Source organism: Budorcas taxicolor, chromosome 8 (genome assembly GCF_023091745.1).
Source record: "Budorcas taxicolor isolate Tak-1 chromosome 8, Takin1.1, whole genome shotgun sequence".
In the NCBI taxonomy this organism is placed as follows: domain Eukaryota; kingdom Metazoa; phylum Chordata; class Mammalia; order Artiodactyla; family Bovidae; genus Budorcas; species Budorcas taxicolor.
Window position 1 is genome coordinate 92,691,219 of NC_068917.1, and position 21,542 is coordinate 92,712,760.

Here is a 21,542-nt window from a genome sequence, read left to right on the forward strand (position 1 = left end):
CTCACAGGGAAGAAAGAGCAGCCTGAGCAGACAAAGGATTATGAATGACATCCTGGGGCACTCCAGGGGCTTTTAGCCATGTCAGTTCTAGGCTAAGCAAAGGAGTCAGGTCTTCCTTGATTAACTCATTAAAAATGACTACAGGGCACTCAGCTCTGCTAGGGCTAATTAAGGGAAAAGACAGAAGGGGATGGAGCTGATTTGTAGCACAAAGAACCACAAAGAAATCTGGGATTAAAGGATTTAGTAGATTTGGGCGAAGGTGCTGCTATGCCTTCCAGTGGGGCTGGTAGGACTGCTGCGGGCTCTGCGAACGAAGCTACTGAAATTTCAGACAAAGTGGGAGACTGGCTTTGGGGCATCTACCACTTCAGCACCAATAAGAATGACTTCCAGAGGAACTTGTTCTTCAATTTGGGACTTTGCTGCTGGAGTTTGGCTGGCCAGGAACTCGAGTTACATTGACCAAATAGCATCTCAGCCTGGGATGTAACCACAAAGATACACGGAACCCCTGTGCTATACTCGAACCTTCCAGAAATAGAGCCTTCAATCTGTGACCATCACAAGACTTGCCCTGATGGCAGCTGAAGCTTTATTCAGATGGGTACTTTTCCTTCCCTGCCTGATTTACTTTTCTTTGTTGAGTCCACTTAGGACACCCACTGCAGGTCAGCGGGCAGGCTTCAGCTAAAGTGTCGTTCTCTGTTCTGTAAAGTTCTATACAACAAGGGTGTGATCCCTGGGTCGGGAAGATCCCCTGGAGGAGGGCACAGCTACCCACTCCAGTATTCTTGCCTGGAGAATCCCATGGACAGAGGAGCCTGGCGGGCTATAGTCCATAGCGTTGCAAAGAGTTGAACACAGCTGAAGCAACTTAACACAGATACATAGTTCCTAAGTTTTGTCAGCGGATGATCTTTGTTCTTGTCCTGAAGAATAATTTAATTAACAAAGACTGTACATAAAGACAAAAAAAAAACAACACAAAGATTTAGAAGATTTGGAGTCAAATTTATGCTCCAGCACTTTTATGCAATATTCTGGGTCCCTAAATACCTTATGATTTAACTTCTCTGAATCTGGGTATCTTCACATGTAATTCTCACAACACCACTGGTAAAACCCACTATGCTTTAATGACTTAATAATGATGAAAATTTATTGAGAACTTAATGACTTATTACAGTCTCATTAAACCATTGGAGCAACCCTCTTCAGTGGGTACTAGCAGTATCTCATTTGAAGAGAAAAACACTCAGCAATGGTTGCGGTCTTCAGCTGATGAGGAGCACTTTGAGAAACCCACTGCAACCACTTTGGTTTTATCCCCTGCACTAGTCCTCTACATATTAATGTTCCAAGAGCAACTGCAGGTTCCCTAAGTTGGAACCTTGGCCCATGGCCCTCTCCCTAGAAGTGCACACCATGGGCACTCACAGAGCTTTATTGACTTACTGCTTGATGATGCTAAGAGTGGTGGAAAGGACTTCCCTATTGGTCCAGTGTTAAGAATCTGCTTGCCAAAGCAGGGGACACGGGTTTGATCCCTGGTTTGGGAAGATTCCACGTGCCTTGGGGCAGCTGAGCCCATGTGCCACAACTACTGAAGCCGGAGAGCTCTAGAGCCCATGCTCACTGAAAGCCTGTGCACAGCAACAAAGACCCAGTACAGCCAAAAATAAACAAATTAAAAAGTGACAGAGAGCCACTGATTCACTTTAGTACTTGAGAAAATACTGAATTTTCTGAGATAAGCAGCTATGGAGGGGAACTGGAAGATTACCAGTAGTATCTTAAAGCATTAGCTGCTATGTGTTTAATCCTCAAAAGGTCGTGTATGAGAGCAGCCACCTCGTTCAGCTGAGAGAACTGCAGGCACTGGAGTAGGCATTTCTCCTCTTCACAAAAAGGAATTTATAGAGTGCACTTGAGTCATCTTCTCAGTTACTCTGCGACCCCATGAACTGCAGCCCGCCAGCCTCCTCTGTCCATGGGATTTTCCAGGCAAGAATACTAAAGTGGGTTGCCATTTCCTTCTCTAGGGGATTTTCATGACCTAGGGATCAAACATGCAACTCTTGCATTGTCAGGCAGATTCTTTACCACTGAGTCATCTTGCTGCTGCTGCTGCTGTTAAGTCACTTCAGTCGTGTCCGACTCTGTGTGACCCCATAGACAGCAGCCCACCAGGCTCCCCATCCCTAGGATTCTCCAGGCAAGAACACTGGAGTGGGTTGCCATTTCCTTCTCCAATGCATGAAAGTGAAAAGTGAAAGTGAAGTCTCTCAGTCATGCCCGACTCACAGCGACCCCATGGACTGCAGCCTACCAGGCTCCTCCGCCCATGGGATTTTCCAGGCAAGAGCACTGGAGTGGGGAGCTTAGGCTATTCTGTGTACTCACTTTCTGAGACAACTTTCGAGCCCCTTGGCTTGGATAGGGTTGGGGGAAACACATGAGTAACAGAGTATAAACCCTTGACTAGTTACTCAAAATGTGCTTTGCAAGCCAGCAGCCCTGTCTACCAATACCAATCCAACAAGAAAAATGATCATACAAATATACTCACTTAACAATAGAGGTCTAAAATACAGTGAAACGAAACCAGACTTAACTGAAAGGAGAAATACATAATTCAACAATAAAAGTTGAAAACATCATGTCCCACTTTCAATAATAAAACAACTAGGCAAAAGAAAAGCCAGGAGGCTCAGTCGTATCCAATTCTTCAAGACCCCATGGACTATATCCTACCAGGCTCCTCTGTCATGGAATTTTCCAGGCAAGAGTACTGGAGCGCATTGCCATTTCCTTCTCCAGGGGATCTTCCTGATCCAGGGATTGAACCCAGGTCTCCCGCACTGCAGGCAGACGCTTTACCCTCTGAGCCACCAGGGAAGCCACTAGCTAGAACACCACTAAAACACAATTCGATCCAGCAGCCGCCTGTAGGTAGCATGTGGTCTCTTCCTGGACAAGATTGAACGCGTGTCCCCTGCACTGCAAGGCAGGTTCTTAACCACTGGACCACCAGGAAGTCCCTGTGATTATTGTTTTAATGATTTTTTTAGAGGAAATTTAAAAATTTTAGAACAGTTTTAGATTTACAGAAAAATCGCAACAATAATGCACCTTGCACATATTCACAACCCATTTTCTTCTATTAACATTTTGTATTAGTATGGCACATCTACAATAATTAATAAATGAATGTTGACACATTATTATTGACGGAAGTCCGTACTTCATTCAGATTTCCTTAGTTTTTACCGAATATGTTTTTTTTCTGTCCTAGTATTCTAAGATGTCAAGTTCTATTTCGTTGTCACATCTCTTTAGCCTCCTCTTGGTTATGGGCTTCCCTTGTGGCTCAGCTGGTAAAGAATCAGCCTGCAATGCAGGAGACCTGGGTTCGATCCCTGGGTTGGGAGATCCCCTGGAGAAGGGAACGTCTACCCACTCCAGTATTCTGCCCTGGAGAATTCATTCCATAGACTGTATAGTTCATGGGGTCACAAAGAATCGGACACAACTGAGTGAACTTCACTTGGCTATGGCAGTTTCTCAGACTTTCCTTGTTCTTGATGACCTTGCCAGTTTTGAGGAGTGTTGTTCACCTTTTTGTAGAATGGCCCACGTTAGCAATTTGCATCATGTTTCCTCATGATTTGATAGAGATTATGGGATTTGGGAAGGAAGACACCAGAGTGCCATTCTTTCCACATACTATCAGCACGGCTTATCAGGCTTATCACTAGTAATAACCTTATCTCCTGACTGAGGTGGAGTCTTGTCAGATTTCTTCCCTGTATAGTATTTTTCATTTGATTTCACTTGATTTTCATTTCAGATGAGATGGGTGAATGGCATCACCAATGCAATGAACATGAACTTGGGCAAACTTCAGGAGATAGTGAGGGACAGGGAGGCCTGGCATGCTGCAGCCCATGCGGTCACAAAGAATTGAACATGACTGGGCCACTGAACGACAATAATATAGTCTTTTTTATTAACTTTTCATACTGTCCTCTTTGACAGTATGACACGACAAACAGCCAGCAGTTAGAAAGTGGGGAGCTATTCATGTACTGGAAAGAAAACAACTTACAGAAATGAAAATATGTAACAGGGAGAGGGAGAGGGGAAGGGAGAGAAAAGTCCATATGTATTACAGGGACTCAGCCACACAATATATCACTAGAGTTTAATTTCCTTTAATTGTAGGGTCAGAAAAGATACTTTGGAATTGATTGATAGCCTAGATCCTGCAAAACCTGCTGTTTTGAGGGGAAGAGGCATCTGTAAATTTCAACAAAATTCCTGGAAAGAATTAATGCAAAATTTTCTGAAGCCACAGGAAAACATCAAAAGAAGCATTAAAATAACCCTAATATTAGGGTGACTAATATTGTGACTATGTGGATGGCAACACACTGTGGAAAATTCTTAAAGAGATGGGAACACCAGACCACCTGACCTGCCTCCTGAGAAATCTGTATGCAGGTCATGAAGCAACAGTTAGTACTGGACATGGAACAACAGACTGGTTCCAAACTGGGAAAGGAGTACGGCAACACTGTATATTGTCACCCTGCTTATTTAACTTCTATGCAGAGTACATCATGAGAAATGCTGGGCTAGATGAAGCACAAGCTGGGATCAAGATTGCCAGAAGAAATACCAATAACCTCAGATATGCAGATAACACCACCCTTATGGCAGAAAGTGGAGAAGAACTAAAGAGCCTCTTGAAGAAAGTGAAAGAAGAGAGTGGAAAGCCTGGCTTAAAATTCAGCATTCAGAAAACTAAGATATGGCATCTGGTCCCATCACTTCATGGCAAACAGATGGGGAAACAATGGAAACAGTGAGAGACTTACTTTTCTTGGGCCCCAAAATCACTGCAGATGGTGATTGCAGCCATGAAATTAAAAGACAGTTGCTCCTTGACCAACCTAGACAGCATATTAAAAAGCAGAGACATTACTTTGCCAACAAAGGTTTGTCTAGTCAAAGCTATGGTTTTTCCAGTAGTCACATATGGATGTGAGAGTTGAACCATAAATAAAGCTGAGCGCTGAAGAATTGATGCTTTTAAACTGTGGTGTTGGAGAAGACTCTTGAGAGGCCCTTGGACTGCAAGGAGATCCAACCAGTCCATTCTAAAGGAGATCAGCCCTGGGTGTTCTTTGGAAGGAATTATGCTAAAGCTAAAACTCCAATACTTGGGCCACCTCATGCGAAGAGTTGACTCATTGGAAAAGACTCTGATGCTGGGAGGGATTGGAGGCAGGAGGAGAAGGGGACAACAGAGGATGAGATGGCTGGATGGCATCACCGACTCAATGGACATGAGTTTGAGTGAACTCTGGGAGTTGGTGATGGCCAGGGAGGCCTGGCATGCTGCGATTCATGGGGTTGCAAAAGTTGGACACAACTGAGCAACTGAACTGAACTGATGGCATTGATATTTTTAGAATAGTATTTAAACATGAATGAATTTAAATTTCATGATAAAATTTTATAATTATTGCAATTGTTTATATTTTATATGTTGTTTAAGGTCTTTGTAAATGTGTTGCTGTATAAGTTACTTGAGAGAAATTAATTGGAATCATTACTGATGTTTACACATTTAAGAAAACAAACTTTCATAGCCTGCCAGGCTCCTCTGCCCATGGGATTCTCCAGGCAAGAATACTGGAGTGGGTTGCTATTCCTTTTTCCAGGGGATCTTCCCAACCCAGGAATCAAACCCAGGTCTCCTGTATTGCAGGGAGAGTCTTAACCATCTGAGTCACCAGGGAAGCCCAAGGTATTTGAGAGAAATTAATCACAATCATTACTGATGTTTACAAGGTTAAGAAAATGAACTTGCATAGTTTTATCTTTTAGATAATAAATTGAAAATTAAATTACAAAAAAAAGTGGGGGATATGTTGCATCTCCTGAGAGCAGAGTACTTGCATAAGTTATCTGGAATTCTTCTGAACAGGATACTTTCTATTACCCTTTATTTATTTATCATTTATTTATTAATAGTGATTTATGGATATTTATTTTATACTTTTGGTTATAACCCAATACTACATCCTTGTTTTCCTGGTCAAATTGTTTCAGCTTTGGAAATTGGAAGCTCTTTCTGCAAGCTCATGTGCACCTTATTTTTTCTTCTTTTCTTTTAGCTGTTTCTTGCTTTCTGTTTTAAATATTATTTGTGAATATACTGAGAAACACTTCAAATAACACTATAATTTTTTTAATATCAAGCATAATTTCTTGATAAAACCCCAGTGGGAGGATAATCTATTATCTTCACCAAAAAGTAACCCCTTCTCTTACTCATTTATGTATTTTTAAATTTATTTTTGGCTGCTCTGGATCTTCGTTTCTGCGAGGGCTTTTCTCTAGCTTTGGTGAACTGGAGCTCCTTTCTGAAATGTATCTGTTGGAGGAGATTCTAAAAGTGGGTCAAAGGATATACAGCTCCTTCTGCACAGGGTTCTCTCATTGTGGAGCATGGGCTCTAGGGCACTTGCTGCTAAGTCACTTCAGTCGTGTCCGACTCTGTGAGACCCCACAGACAGCAGCCCACCAGGCTCCCCTGTCCCTGGGAATCTCCAGGCAAGAACACTGGAGTGGGTTGCCATTTCCTTCTCCAATGCAGGAAAGTGGAAAGTGAAAGTGAATTCGCTCAGTTGTGTCCAACTCTTAGCGACCCCATGGACTGCAGCCTACTAGGCTCCTCCATCCATGGGACCCTCCAGGCAAGAGTACATGCTTGGGCTTCAGTAGTTGCAGAAGCTGTGATTCATAGGCTTAATTGCTCCTCTTCATGTTGAATCTTCCTGGCTAGGGATCAAACCTAAATCCCCTGCATTGGCCAGTGGACTTTTCTCCACTTTGCCAACAAGTCAAGTCCAAATATTAACCCTTTCTATTCCTCTTTTTTGCTCCTGACATTCCATGTTTCCTTCTGTTATCATTCCCCTTCTCCTTTCAAGAACTTCCTTTAACAATTTTTTTATTAAGTTCAGTAAGAACAAATTCACACAATTTTCCTTCATCTGAGAATGGCTTCATTTCATTTTCATTCCTAAAGTATATTCTCACTGGATATATAATTCTGTTAACAGTTCCTTTCTCTTAGCACTTGAAAAATGTGCTGTTTCCTTCTGGCCTCTATGGGTTCTAATGAGAAATCACAAGAATTAGAGACATTCTGCCCCAGTAGGCAATGTATCATTTTTCTAGGACTGCTGGCCACATTCAAGAGTTGGTTTTTTGTTTTTTCTTTTAGTTTTCAGTAGTTAGATTTATGATGTTTTGGGGCATTATGATATTTTGGGGCCTATTCTTCTGGAATTGACTCAACTTCTTCTAACTGTAGGTTACCTTCCCCAAATTTGTGAAGCTTTCAATCATTATCTATTCAAATATTTTTTTCAGCCCTTTCCTCTTCCACCTCTCCTAAATTTTAGATCTACTCTTAATGTCTTACCAGCCTTTCAGATTATGTTTATTTTAAAAAATTTTTTTTAAATTTAAAAAGGCTTATTTGTGGAAAATAACATGTAAAATTTACCATTTAAACAATTTACTATCTGAACAATTTCTAACTGTTCAGTTCAGTGTTAAGCATGTTTACAGTACTGTGAAACCAATATCCAGAAGTTTTCATGTGGGAAAACAAACTCTATACCCATCAAACAACAGCACCCCATTTCTTCCTCCACCCATGCCCCAGCAACCATCAGTCTACTGTCTGTTGATATGAATTTGATTTCTCTACATACTTCATATAAGTGGAATCATACAGTATTTTTGTTTTTGTGACCAGTTTATTTCACTTAGCATAATGTCCTCAAGGTTCACTCACATTGTATCATGTGGCAGAATTTTCTTCCTTTTTAAGAATGAATAGTATTCCAGGACTTCCTTGGTGGTCCAGTGGTTAGGACTCTGTTTTTCCAAAGCTAGTGGCACAGGTTTCCTTGGTCAGGGAACTAAGATCCCACATACCATGCCGTTGAGTTAAAAAAAAAAAAAAAAAAGAGTAGTATTCCATTGTATGTATATATTGTATTTTGTTTATCCATTTATCTCTCTATGGACACTTGGGTTGCTTACTCCTCTTGCCTACCATGAACAATGCTACTATGAATATGGAAGTGCAAATATTTCTTCAAGGTCTTGCTGTTTTGATATATATTCAGAAGTAGAATTGCTGGATCACATAGTGATTCTATTTTTAATTTTTGAGGAACTGCCATACTGTTCTCCATAGCAGCTGCACCGTTTCATATTATTTTGTGTCTAGTTTCTTTGAACATTGTGCTTGAGATTCATCCACGTTGTTGCAAATGTTTTATTTATTCTCATTACTATGTAGCACTCCATTAGGTGAAAAGTCCTGCAAATGTGAAGTCAAGTGGGCCTTAGAAAGCATCACTACGAACAAAGCTAGTGGAGGTGATGGAATTCCAGTGGAGCTATTTCAAATCCTGAAAGATGATGCTGTGAAAGCGCTGCACTCAATAGGCCAGCAAATTTGGAAAACTCAGCAGTGGCCACAGGATTGGAAAAGCTCAGTTTTCATTCCAATCCCAAAGAAAGGCAATGCCAAAGAATGCTCAAACTACCGCACAACTGCACTCATCTCACATGCTAGAAAAGTAATGCTCAAAGTTCTCCAAGCCAGGCTTCAGCAATACATGAACCGTGAACTTCCTGATGTTCAAGCTGGTTTTAGAAAAGGCAGAGGAACCAGAGATCAAATTGCCAACATCTGCTGGATCGTGGAAAAAGCAAGAGAGTTCCGGAAAAACATCTATTTCTGCTTATTGACTATGCCAAAGCCTTTGACTGTGTGGATCACAATAAACTGTGGAAAATTCTGCAAGAGATGGGAATACCAGACCACCTGACCTGCCTCTTGAGAAATCTGTATGCAGGCCAGGAAGCAACAGTTAGAACTGGACATGGAACAACAGACTGGTTCCAAATAGGAAAAGGAGTCCATCAAAGCTGTATATTGTCACCCTACTTATTTAACTTCTATGCAGAGTATATCATGAGAAACGTTGGACTGGAAGAAACACAAGCTGGAATCAAGATTGCCGGGAGAAATATCAATCACCTCAGATATGCAGATGACACCACCCTTATGGCAGAAAGTGAAGAGGAACTAAGAAGTCTCTTGATGAAAGTGAAAGAGAGTGAAAAAGTTGGCTTAAAGCTCAACATTCAGAAAATGAAGATTATGGCATCTGGCCCCATCACTTCATGGGAAATAGATGGGGAAACAGTGGAAACAGTGTCAGACTTAATTTTGGGGGGCTCCAAAATCACTGCAGATGGTGACTGCAGCCATGAAATTAAAAGACACTTACTCCTTGGAAGAAAAGTTATGACCAACCTAGATAGCATATTCAAAAGCAGAGACATTACTTTGCCGACTAAGGTCCGTCTAGTCAAGGCTATGGTTTTTCCAGTAGTCATGTATGGATGTGAGAGTTGGACTGTGAAGAAGGCTGAGCGCCGAAGAATTGATACTTTTGAACTGTGGTGTTGGAGAAGACTCTTGAGAGTCCCTTGGACTGCAAGGAGATCCAACCAGTCCATTCTAAAGGAGATCGGCCCTGGGATTTCTTTGGAAGGAATGATGCTAAAGCTGAAACTCCAGTACTTTGGCCACCTCATGCGAAGAGTTGACTCGTTGGAAAAGACTCTGATGCTGGGAGGGATTGGGGGCAGGAGGAGAAGTGGACGACCAAGGATGAGATGGCTGGATGGCATCACCGACTCAATGGTCATGAGTTTGAGTGAACTCCCAGAGCTGGTGATGGACAGGGAGACCTGGCGTGCTGTGATTCATGGGGTCGCGAAGAGTCGGACACGATTGAGCGACTGAACTGAACTGAACCCAAAGTCGTTAAAATATCATGTTTTCTTCTAAGAGCTTTATTGTTTATCTTTTATATTTAGGTCTGCAGTCCATCTGGAATCAATTTTTGTGTATACTTTGAGATCTGCTTCAATAGACATTTCTTCCTCATACGACTTTCCAAATGACCCAGTACCATTTTTTGAAGACCATCCTTTCCCATTCCACTGCTGTATTTACCCACACCTCTGTAATAGCTATAAAGCATTCCATTCTAAGGCACTCTCATAACTTATTCACCATTCTTCCATGGGATATTTGACTTATTTTCTGGCCTCTGTCATCATCAAACAGGGTGAATATATCTGTATGGACATCAAGACCTTCTTCTGAAATTGTTAAAGTAGAGTACAATTTCTGAGCCAGAAAAATATTTATTTTTTTGAAGAATTAATAAATTATATGGTTCACATTTCAAAAAATCCACAGAGGCCCAGTGAAAAGACCGCCTCCTACCTTGTCCCCAATCCTTCTGGTCCCTTCCCCAGGTAAGCACAATCATGAAATCTCAAGCATTTTCCAGACACCTTGTAATACATGAACAAGCATTATTTATATTCTTTTCTTCTTTTCTTTTTACACAGCCAGTGGCACTCTATATACTTTGTTCTTTGTCTTGTCCCTATGACTTAATACATCTTAGAAATCTTCCCGTTAGTGTACACAGAAAAGCACCCTGGTTCATTTTTAAGGTAGCGTAATTGATGCGTGTATCACAATTTAGACAGTCTCCTATCGATGGATATCTATGCTGTTTCTAAGTTTTTGCAATTCATCTGCGCTTCAATGACCGACCTGGCACGTGTCATTTCACATGAGTGCAATGTATCTGTTGGAGGAGATTCTAGAAGTGGGTCAAAGAGGATATACAGCTGTGATGTGATTATTTTATTATGTTAGTTGTGATTAGATTATTTTACGGTTTATCTCATCGTGTATGAGATTGAACACTTTTTCAGAAGTTTTAAAAAGCTACTTGCTTTTATCAACATTCTTTGACGGCATGCACTTCTTAAAAATCCCTCAGTCTGCAAATTCGTCCGGTGTTTCCTCATTAGAAGTCCTCAGACATTGTCTTTCTGTATCAGAGTTTGCACTTTTTAAAAGTTGTCTTTTAAAATGCTGCCATTTGACTCTCCCTCCACACCGCAGACCGGAACCCGTCTTGCTTCGATCATCATTGACTCTGGGGCTTAAAGGCGGAAAATGGCACCTGTATGTTTTCCTAGGTGGAAGCTCTAGGTAAGGGGGAGGAGGGATCCTGGCCTTCTGGGGGAGGAGCCCGCCCCACCCTGTAACTTTTCGGCCACGCCCTCGGCGCCGCAGTCACGCCCCCGGGTGGGCGGCCCCGCCCCTCCCCGCCCCGTGCTCGCCTCCTCCCTGAAGAGCGGCTCCACCCTCCCGCCAATTTAGAGCCTTCCCACAGCCTCTCGGCTTTGCCCTCGGGCTGCGTGGCCCCGCCCCGTTGCGTAACCTGGCATCACTGGTCACGTGGTGCTCGGCAGAGGCGAGAGGGGTCGGCGGTGACCCTCGCTCCCGCCCGCACGGTCTGCGCACGGATGACTTCTGCTAGTGAAGCGCACTGAGGCGTGATGGCGAGGTCCTAGGGAAAGGCACTGAGAGGCCCGGACGCCATCCCTAGTTGCCCTCGGCCTCCAGCGCGGGCGCTCGTTTCCGCACCGTTGCTAGGCAGCCGCGTCTGGGGCGGGAGCCCGGGCGGGCTAACGCGGAAGGGTCAGGTGCCAGGGAGAGGCTGTGACTGCGCAGGGTCAGGGTGCCGGGAAGAGGGCCATGGAGCAGTACTGCATCTTGGGGCGCATAGGGGAGGGTGCGCACGGCATCGTCTTCAAAGCCAAGCACGTGGAGGTGAGCATCCAGCCCTTCCTCCTTCGGTTCCATTGAGATCTCCCTGTCTTCCTGACCCATGCTTGGGCCATAGCTTCTGTCTCCCGGTAGTTCATCCTGGCGTGCGCCCGCCTCTTTTGCCCGCGGAGGGGAGGGCTTCCAAGTTGCGGCCAGCTACCAACTGCTTTCAGCGAGTTCCCCTAGGAGCCTGGCGTGGATATCTGAGTTGTTTGCCCAGCTCTGCGCCAGTTGGCCCTGATTTCCCTCCAGCACGGGTTGAGGGGTGCGTTCCACCCCCACGAGGACCTCAACCCTCGGCGTCGCACCCCTTTTCCCAGCCGGGACAGCCTGGCAGTGTCTGCGTTCTGTCCCAAACAGACTGGAGAGATCGTTGCCCTCAAGAAGGTGGCCCTGCGGCGGCTGGAGGATGGCATTCCCAACCAGGTCCTACGGGAGATCAAGGCCCTGCAGGAGATCGAAGACAGTCAGTATGTGAGTGGGGCTGGTGTTCTGAGGGGCTGTCCCACCCTCCTTGCTCACTCCCACTCTGAGGGCCTGCTGTCAGTGTGTTTCCTTATTTGCATCCTCACCCCTCAACTCACTGCCTTTCTTGTCCACATTCATTCACCCAGTTATTTCATTCCTCACTCCTTCCCTCTTGTTCACTCTTTTATTTCTTGCCTACTTGTTCATTCATTGACTGATGTATCCTTTTTCTCAAAACATATAATGATTTCTAATGATAACGATTATTGCCACCTGTTGAGCTCCTGTTACATTCTGCAGGCTGGGTTAACTGCTTTTATGTACACTGACCTTCTGAGTTTTCTCCTCCATACTGCAAGGCAGGTTTCAGGCTCTCCTCTCAGGCCAGGGCCTGCTCATGGGCACTCAGCTGGCTCAGCTTGTCTGTGGAGGCTTTGACCTGATTGCAGAATCAGCGTTTTAACATTAGGGTCTCCCCTAGGCTCTGCCCTCTGCTGGGCACTGGTGACACAGCCCCTAACCTGCTCTTGAGAACTGAAGTGTGGTAGGGGAGACAGACAAAGGCTACAGGGTCCACTTGGCGTGATTTGTATGTGACAGGCATGAGAGGGGCTGTGGGCACATGGGGAGAGACACCTCACACACCCAGGCTCATTGCGTGGTTTTCTCTCTTGTCCATGTCCTTCCTGAGTGGAGAATGTACCTAATTTCCTGGGTAGTGACAAGGCTAGGCCCACGCACCCAAGAGTAGGCAATACTCTGACTTGCTTCTTATTCTCTAGAGATGTCCATATTTTGTGACAAAAGCATGTTTTAGAACTGCATGTGTCATCCTGGTTTTGTATAAGAATATTTAGTGTATATATACATATACATATATATATAGGCTTCCCAGGTGGCTAAGATGGTAAAGAATCTGCCTGCGATACCTGAGACCTGGGTTTGATCCCTGGGTCGGGAAGATCCGCTGGAGAAGGGCATGGCAGCCCACTCCAGTATTCTTGCCTGGAGAATCCCATGGACAGATAAGCCTGGGGGCTACAGTCCATGGGTTCACAAAGAGTCAGACATGACTGAGCAACTAACACATATAACACACACACACACACACGTATGAACATGTGTCTGTGTATACCATGTCTCTTGTAAAGTCTGGTGGGATAGACTCCTACTGTTGACTATAGGTGGTAGGATTTTATTTTTGCTGCGGTTTTTTTGTTATAATTTTGTGTATTATCTGAATCTATGTTTGTCCCAGTTTGTAAAATGACTGTCTGCTACCATCAAAATCAGAAAAACAGCACTACGGCCATTCTTGTTTTTTGAGGATAGTAAAAGGGCTTGTGTGAGCTGGTTGGAGGGCCCATGGGAAGCTGGTGATACAGTCCTATGTCCTGTGTAGCAGGCCTGAAGGGTCTATCTTTAAAACACTGCAGATATTCCCCTGGCCCAGGCCATCCTCACCTCTCATCAGAACTACTACAAGAGCTCCCCGTTCCCTCCTCCACCTTCCCTGCCACTCTCCCACTCCACAGTCAAAAACTGTAGATGAATCCACTCCCCAGCTTGAAAAGCTCCAGCGGCTTCTCTTCACTCTGAAAGAACCATCTCTATCTGCTCCGGCTCATGCCAGCCTCTTCATTCATTCATTCAGCAAAATATCTTCCATGTCTCTCCTAAAACAGCACTATCGCGACTCCAGGAATATAGAACAGAGCAGCCTCCTTCCTGTTCTTGCCTTCGGGCCTTGTGTTTGCTGACCCTTGCCCACAGCTCCCTCCCCGATCCCTGTATAACAGACCTCACCCCATCTGTTCTCTTCTGTTTTCATCAGAATACCCTATAGGTTTGTTAGTTTCTGTCATTTGTCCCCCGAGTTCCTTAAAGTCCTTGGGAACCCACTGGCCCTCCCTCCTGTTCATTGCTGTGCAGCCAGCCCTTGTGACCTTGTGGGCCCTCAGTTTATATGGCATGTCTTCTGCGCCCAGTGCTGGGAGCTGTGATCACCTGTGTGGATGTGTGTTTCCAGATGACTTTCCAGTTCGTGGGCTGGGTGGGGGATCAGACACTGCCCTATGTGGCCTTTCTTAGACCTCCTTTCCCCTGAGGGTTTGCTAGAGCTAAATCATTTCAGTCATGTCTGACTCTTTGCGACCTCATGGACTGTGACCCGCCAGGCTTCTTGTCCATGGGATTCTCCAGGCAAGAATACTGGAGTGGGCTGCCCTGTCCTCCTCCAGGGGATCTTCCCAACCCAGGGGTCAAAGCCACATCTCTTACGTCTCTTGCATTGGCAGGCAGGTTCTTTACCACTAGTGCCAGCTGAGTGTTTACTACAGGATTCCAGCAGGGACTTGCCTTCTTCTGGGAGAAGGGAGCAAGAGAGCACCCAGCTCCCTGATGCTGAGCTCAGGTCTCTTGTCACCTTCTCTGCCTGCCTGGTCCTCTGTTGGCACCGGGGCTGAGGATACAAGAGAGTCTGAGCCATGTGAGTCTGCAGGCTAACGGGGTACCCCATTGCAGGTTGTGCAGCTGAAGGCCGTGTTCCCACATGGTGCAGGCTTCGTGCTGGCCTTCGAGTTCATGCTGTCAGATCTGGCTGAGGTGGTGCGCCATACCCAGAGGCCACTGGCCCAGGCGCAGGTCAAGAGCTACTTACAGATGCTGCTCAAGGGCGTCGCCTTCTGCCATGCCAACAACATCGTGCATCGGGTCAGTACCACCATGGACTGGGGCGGACCTGTGGATGGCTGGACTGGGAGTAGGCCAGCCCTTGATAAAGGGCATGGTTTGGGAGGGGACAGAACGGGCAGGGCCTGGGGACAAGTGACCGGAGTTGTGGCCCTGGAGGAGACCAGGTCCTGAGCTCACCCAGGTGCCCAGCCTGCCGAGCCCTCCTGTCCTGAGGTCCACTGGGGGCTTTAGAGGAACTGATGCTTCTTTTGGTGCCCTCAGGACCTGAAACCAGCCAACCTGCTTATCAGTGCCTCAGGCCAGCTCAAGATAGCGGACTTTGGCCTAGCCCGGGTCTTTTCCCCAGATGGCAACCGCCTCTACACGCACCAGGTGGCCACCAGGTAGGGAGGACCAGTTTCCAGGGCAGGATATGGCAAAGGATAGGCCCCCAGCCTTCCTACTGGGGAGGAGATGATTTTGGACAGAGATGTTCTATTCAAACAAGTGCTCCTGGGGCTGGTGTGGGGGTCAGGGTGACCTTCCAGGGCAGCTTCCTGACAGACCAGCGACCTACCTGTGACCCCCTGCCCTCCTCTCATAGGTGGTACCGAGCCCCCGAGCTCCTGTATGGTGCCCGCCAGTACGATCAAGGTGTCGACCTCTGGTGAGACTCCTATGGGCTAGACAAGGGGGGATGTGGGTAGCTGAGTCACCTCTCCTCCTGGACACTGAGGTCTCTAAGCCATTTGGTGGTTTTCCCTGCTGTGAGCTCTAGTTTGCCTTGGGAGTGTCCCCTCTGGTTAGAGTATCTCTGAGGAGTTTGGAATCAGTGATCCTCCCCATGACAGTTTTGAGCTGGGAGGGGTCAAGTGGGATTGGAGTGACTGTCCATGTAGGAAGCTTCTGGGCTGAGGTTGGGAAGGCAGTCCGAGGCATGGGGTGTATACAGGGGGTGTATAAGCCGGTATACAGGGGGTGACACCCCAGGATGTAGTGTCCCTGAGTTATGCAGAGGCCTGGGTCCCTGGGTATGAAGCCCCTGAATCTTTATTTGGAGTTGGATGCATAGCAGCTCACTCTAGTATTCTTACCTGGAGAATTCCATGAACATAGGAGCCTTGCAGGCTACAGGCCATAGGCTCGCGGAGTCGGACATGACTGACTTACCTGGTAGCTCAGTTGGTAAAGAATCTGCCTGCAATGCAGGAGACCCTAGTTTGATTTCCTGGGTCAGGAAGATCCGCTGGAGAAGGAATAGGCTACCCATTCCAGTATTCTTGGGCCTCCCTGGTGACTTACATGGTAAAGAATCCTGCTGCAGTGCAGGAGACCTGGGTTCAATCCCTGGGTTGGGAAGATCCCCTGGAGAAGGGAAAGGCTACCCACTCCAGTATTCTTGCCTGGAGAATTCCATGGACAGAGGAGCCTGACAGGCTACAGTCCTTGGAATCGCAAAGAATCAGACACGACTGAGTGACTTTCACTTCCTAGAGTTCGAGGTCTGGGGGCTATTTTGGAGGTCTGCCCCAGAATGGGAGAGGGTGGCTGTGTGTCCCAGAGTATGAATTTCTGAGAAGTTCCCGGAACTATTGGGTTGATGTGTGTTTCAGAGTTGAGGCCTGAGACCTATTTAAAGAAGGGGCTGTGCTCCGTATTCTAGGCTTGAAGCTTTGGACTGTGTGAAGCTGGGGATCTGTAGGCTACTTTGTGGGTGTCTTGACCACAGGGGGAGGTGTGGGTGCTGGTGTGGAGAAACCTGTGTCCCTGGTGTGAGATCTCTGAGATGTTTGGCTTCTGTACCTGCAGGGCCGTGGGCTGTATCCTGGGGGAGCTGTTGAACGGGTCCCCCCTTTTCCCAGGAGAGAATGACATCGAACAGCTTTGCTGTGTGCTTCGAATCTTGGGCACCCCCAGTCCTCAAGTCTGGCCGGTTTGCAGGGGCCTACCATTTGGAGGGGTGGGGTGGGTGTCCTCTCTTCCCCCAGCAGCTTGTAACTCGCCTGCCCTGCATCTTCTGTCTTCTGCCTTATGGTCCCCACACCTCCTAGACGCTCCCAGACCTTGGTCCTGGCCCAGCATGGGATCTCCTCCATCCCTGATCTGCTGGAGGAGGAAGGACCAGGGTCCAGCCCCGACCCCTTCCTGCTAATCCCCAGCACACAGGCAGCCCATACCAAGCTGGGCATGGAGCAGGCACCTGAGATGTGCACATGTTCACTTACATCATGCTGTGAGTGCATGATGTCATGAGTGATGTGGTGTGAGCAGGGGCAGGTGGATGGGGGCTGTGTGAGTGAGTGGCAGCAGGTGGGTGACAGGAAGCAAGAGCTGACTCCTGAGGGGGCTGACGGGGTGGGTGCCAGCCCTAATGAGCCCCCTTCTCCTCCAGGAGATCACTGAGCTGCCTGACTACAACAAGATCTCCTTCAAGGAGCAGGCGCCCGTGCCCCTGGAGGAGGTGCTGCCCGATGCCTCTCCCCAGGCCTTGGACCTGCTAGGGCGGTTCCTCCTCTACCCACCACAGCAGCGCATCTCTGCCTCCCAGGTAGGGAGACACCCATTGTCCTGACCCTCCTTGTTCATGCCCCTGTGACCTAGCAGGTTGAGGTCCTCAGAACCTGTGATGGGCTGGGAACAGCACCCCTAGAGACAGGGGTCATGGAGAAGGTGTGCCTCTCCTGAGCAGACCCTGGAGAGGCAGCAGGTGGCTAGGAGTGGCCATATTAAAAGGGCATGCCCACCTCCCTGAAGTGTGCATCTCACTTCTTCATCCCTTCATTCCTTCAAGAAGAATTTACTAGCATCTGGCATGTGCCCAGCATTGTCTTGGGTCCTGATGCCGAGTGAACAGATGTGACTTGTTCCTCTGGGCTCTCCACCCTGTGGTGGGGCAGGGCAGCCAGTCTGTGGGCATCAAGGGGAGGGATGTTGGGACTGACTCTCGGATCATGCAGGTCTTCTGGAGAAGGGCAGGGGCGGGGTCTATTATCCCGAGAGAAATGATAAGCAGAGGCCTGGAAAGGAGGACCCAGAAGGGGTAGGTTGTGGCTGCAGGCGAGGGAGGAGGGGAGAACCATGGGCTGATGGCTCATGGTGTCAGGCCTCTGTCACATGTACCTGTCCATCTGGCCTCACGGCAGCCTTACCTCCCTGCCCTTGGAACAAGCAGTGTGTGTTTACATACACCCACTGTGAGTTCCAATGTCAGCAATGCCTTTAGGATGTACTGAAGCCAACCGAGGCTTCCCAGGTAGTGCTAGTGATAAAGAATTTGCCTGCCAGTGCAGGAGACATTAAAAAAAAAAAGATGCAGGTTCGATTCCTGGGTCAGGAAGATCCTCTGGAGAAGCGAATGGTACCTCACTCCAGTATTCTTGCCTGGGAAATCCTAAGGACAGAGGAGCCTGGCGGGCAAAGTGTTGGACGTGACTGAAGCGACTTAGCACACACACACAAAGCCAACCGACCACTTCTCAGCCCTGCGCTGCTGCCTCCAGTCTAAGCGCCTCCTGCCTCCCCGCAAGTCCCCAATTGCCTCCCAGAATCTGCTTCTCCTCCTGCCCATTCAACCTCTCCACCCGGCAGAGAGAGGGACCTTGTCCAGGCAGGCTGTCACATCTTCCCCTGCAGGGCTCTCTCCTCAGCCAAAAAGCCCAGGTCCTAGTGGCCCATAGGCATCACACACGTGGGGCCGTCACGTCTGTGACCCTGCAGCTCCCTTCCCCTTGCTCACTCCTTGGGACCTCAGGCCTCCTCCAGGTCCTAAGGTCTGTGCACTTCTGTCCCAGAGCCTCACTCATTCAGCTTCAGATCTCTGCTCAAGTGCTACCTCTTGGGGCCTACCCTCCCATTCTTCAGGCCTGCAGCTGCCCTAGTTTTCCTTGTCCACGCTCTGGCTTTCTCTTTCCCACAGCACCAATCATCTGATGTGCTGTTTATCTTACTTTATCTTGTTTATCCCCCCCTGTGCTGTGCTGTGCTTAGTCGCTCAGTCATGTCCAGCCCCTGACTATATGGAAGACTTGAAGGCAGAGCTCTTTGTTCAGTTCACTGCTGCATCTCCTGTCTTTGGAGCAGTGCTGAAACAGTGAACACTCAGAGCTGTTGGGATCATCTTGAACGGAGAATGCGTGAATGAGAAAATTTCTTCTGGGGTATTCATATCCCCCGCTGCTCCCACAGAGGGAAATGAGCTGAACCTGGAAGGCTGCAGTGACCGATTTCCTTTTGCTATCTCTTTCTCACTCCCCTCAGGCCCTCCTGCACCACTACTTCTTCACAGCTCCCCTGCCTGTCCACCCCTCGGAGCTGCCGATCCCCCAGCGCCCAGGGGGACCTGCACCCAAGGCCCACCCAGGACCCCCGCACGTCCATGACTTCCACGTGGACCGGCCTCTCGAGGAGTCACTGTTGAACCCGGAGCTGATTCGGCCTTTCATCCCGGAGGGCTGAGATGCAGGGCCAGGCCCTGTTGGCTTGTCCCCCCAACTTCCTGCCTCTCCCAAGGACAACCCAAGCCACTCTCTGCTCCAGCCTGATTTCAACCACAGTGGCCCTGGTCCTGGCCAGATGATGAGGCCATCCAGCCCCAGCAGAGGGCGCCCTCAACCCGTGCTGTCGGCCTCCCACCTGTGTGCTGAAGGAGGCAGAGAGTTCCACTGCTATGCCTGTCATCAGGGATACCACCGGTCAGGGATTGTCCCAGTGGAACCATCTAAGGCAGCACTGAGTTTACCATGTCCTCATGTTGGAAACCCAAGTGAGAAGGAAAGTTTGGTTTGATTTTGTTCTCAGACTTTAAACACTAGTTCAACTTTGAGATTTATTATAAAAACCCTGAATAGTTCTATGTGACGTACGCCCCTCTTCCGTAGTTCATATAGAGAGAAGTGGCCGAGGTGGCATCATCTCTTGACCCTTGTTTCTCTCTGGTCACTTGGAAAGTGGCCCCATTCATGGCTACTTTAGTCTTGGGGGCTTCCTAGGTTCTTCATGTAACAGAGCTCCTTTTAGAGGTGAGGTGGCAGAAGGCAAGGCCCAGGGATGGCTCAAGTGGGGGACCCAGTAGTGACCCTCTACACCTTAAACTGGTTTACCAGTATCACCCTCAGGATAAGGGTGAACCTTATCCTCTTCGCTCAGAGATATCTTGCAAATAAGACAGACATTCCTGGAATTCATTTGTTAATTCAGTAAATATCAAAACAATCTGAACTTGCTTTTGTCTTTCTTATTTAATAATTTGGTAAGCCAACTCTAAAATATATATGTGGAAATGAAAAGGTTAAAAGGAGGGAGAAGCATGAGGTTACAGAGGTGACTAACTGCCACCATCACTGCCCTCTAGGCTCTTTGAGGGTAAAGCACAGTAAACTCAGTTGTTGCTTGCAAGGATGAGTTTAAGTGACTTTAAAGGTATTTTAAGGATCTGGCTTCTTTGTGTTTGTCCAGCCACATCTGAAGACTAAGTAAGCTTCAGTCTAGCTCAATTTCTGGTATCTCTCACCTCCATATAAATGGGGGTCTAGACCTAAACCCTGATCACTGACACTCAGCCAGTTCTGCTCACAAAGACTCTATAAACCTTACCCCCACCCCTGACACAGACCCTAGCCTTGACCTTGAGCCTTAAATTTAACCTGACTCTATTACCCTGACCCTGGCACATACCCTCACTCTCAGCTTCACTCAGTTCTTTAGCAGCCCCTTCCCCACCCAGCCCCCAGCCCGGGCACTGGCCTGACTTTGATCTTGCATTGACTCTGACCCTCATCCAAACTCTGACCTCATTTGACCTAAAATTTAACCTTGTCCTTGAACTTGACTCTCATTTTCACCTTAACCATGACTGTCTAATTGATATTTATCTTACTTTGTTTCTCGTGTTGACCCTGGGATTGAACTCGGGTCTCCCACATTGCAGGCAGATACTTTACTGTCTGAGCCACTGTACTCAAGCTGAAACTGAAACTAGTCTGCACCCCAAACCTGATCATGACTCTGGTTCTGACATTCATCTTGCCATGGACTCACACTTGGCTGACACCACTGACACCCTAATCCCATCATGACCTTGAACTTGACCTAGACCTTAACCCTGAAATTGAACTTCAGGGTGATATAGCCCTTCATGATTATGATGACTCTGATCCTCAGCCTAATCATCACCTCCATCTTGACCTATCCTCACGTTGAAACTTAAGCCTGATTTTGACTATAAGCCAAACTCTGACCCTCTGTGGTAAGCAAATGTTCCCCTAAAAATGCCCATGTCCTAAGCTATGAATATGCTGTTTTACACACACAAGGGATTTTGCAAATGTAATTAAAGGAATGAGATGTAAAGAGTGTCCTGGATTATGCAGATTGGGCCAGTGTAATTGGGGGAGGGGAGGGAGAGTTGGAGGAGAACTTAATTCCTGCCAGCAGGAGTTGAAATGGAACCCCACCTTGACTTAATTGACCTTGACTTTCATAATGTCATGCTCACCCTGACACTGACATTATCCTCACATTGATCTTGACCCTGAATCCAACACTGATTCTAATTCTGAACATCAACCTCACCCTCAACTTGACCCTGAAT

General features: G+C 47.3%; 1 protein-coding gene across 1 annotated transcript; it reads left to right on the plus strand.

Annotated features, from left to right (window-relative positions):
• Positions 1–11,707: 11,707 nt before the first annotated feature.
• On the plus strand, positions 11,708–20,100 carry CDK20 (cyclin dependent kinase 20). Its single transcript, XM_052645111.1, has 8 exons — positions 11,708–11,815; positions 12,173–12,286; positions 14,804–14,992; positions 15,236–15,357; positions 15,558–15,620; positions 16,763–16,886; positions 17,346–17,501; positions 19,211–20,100. Exons 1-8 carry the CDS (start codon positions 11,741–11,743, stop codon positions 19,406–19,408), a joined length of 1,041 nt encoding a protein of 346 aa, XP_052501071.1. The 5' UTR covers positions 11,708–11,740; the 3' UTR covers positions 19,409–20,100.
• The last annotated feature ends 1,442 nt before the right edge of the window (positions 20,101–21,542 follow it).

What these genes read in the sequence shown, in the direction of transcription:
- CDK20 (XM_052645111.1), top strand. Translation starts at nt 11,741, where the DNA reads ATGGAGCAGTACTGCATCTTGGGGCGCATAGGGGAGGGTGCGCACGGC. An exon ending in TCAAAGCCAAGCACGTGGAG is followed by an intron (nt 11,816 to 12,172) that starts GTGAGCATCCAG and finishes TGTCCCAAACAG; the next exon opens with ACTGGAGAGATCGTTGCCCT. An exon ending in ACGCACCAGGTGGCCACCAG is followed by an intron (nt 15,358 to 15,557) that starts GTAGGGAGGACC and finishes CTCCTCTCATAG; the next exon opens with GTGGTACCGAGCCCCCGAGC.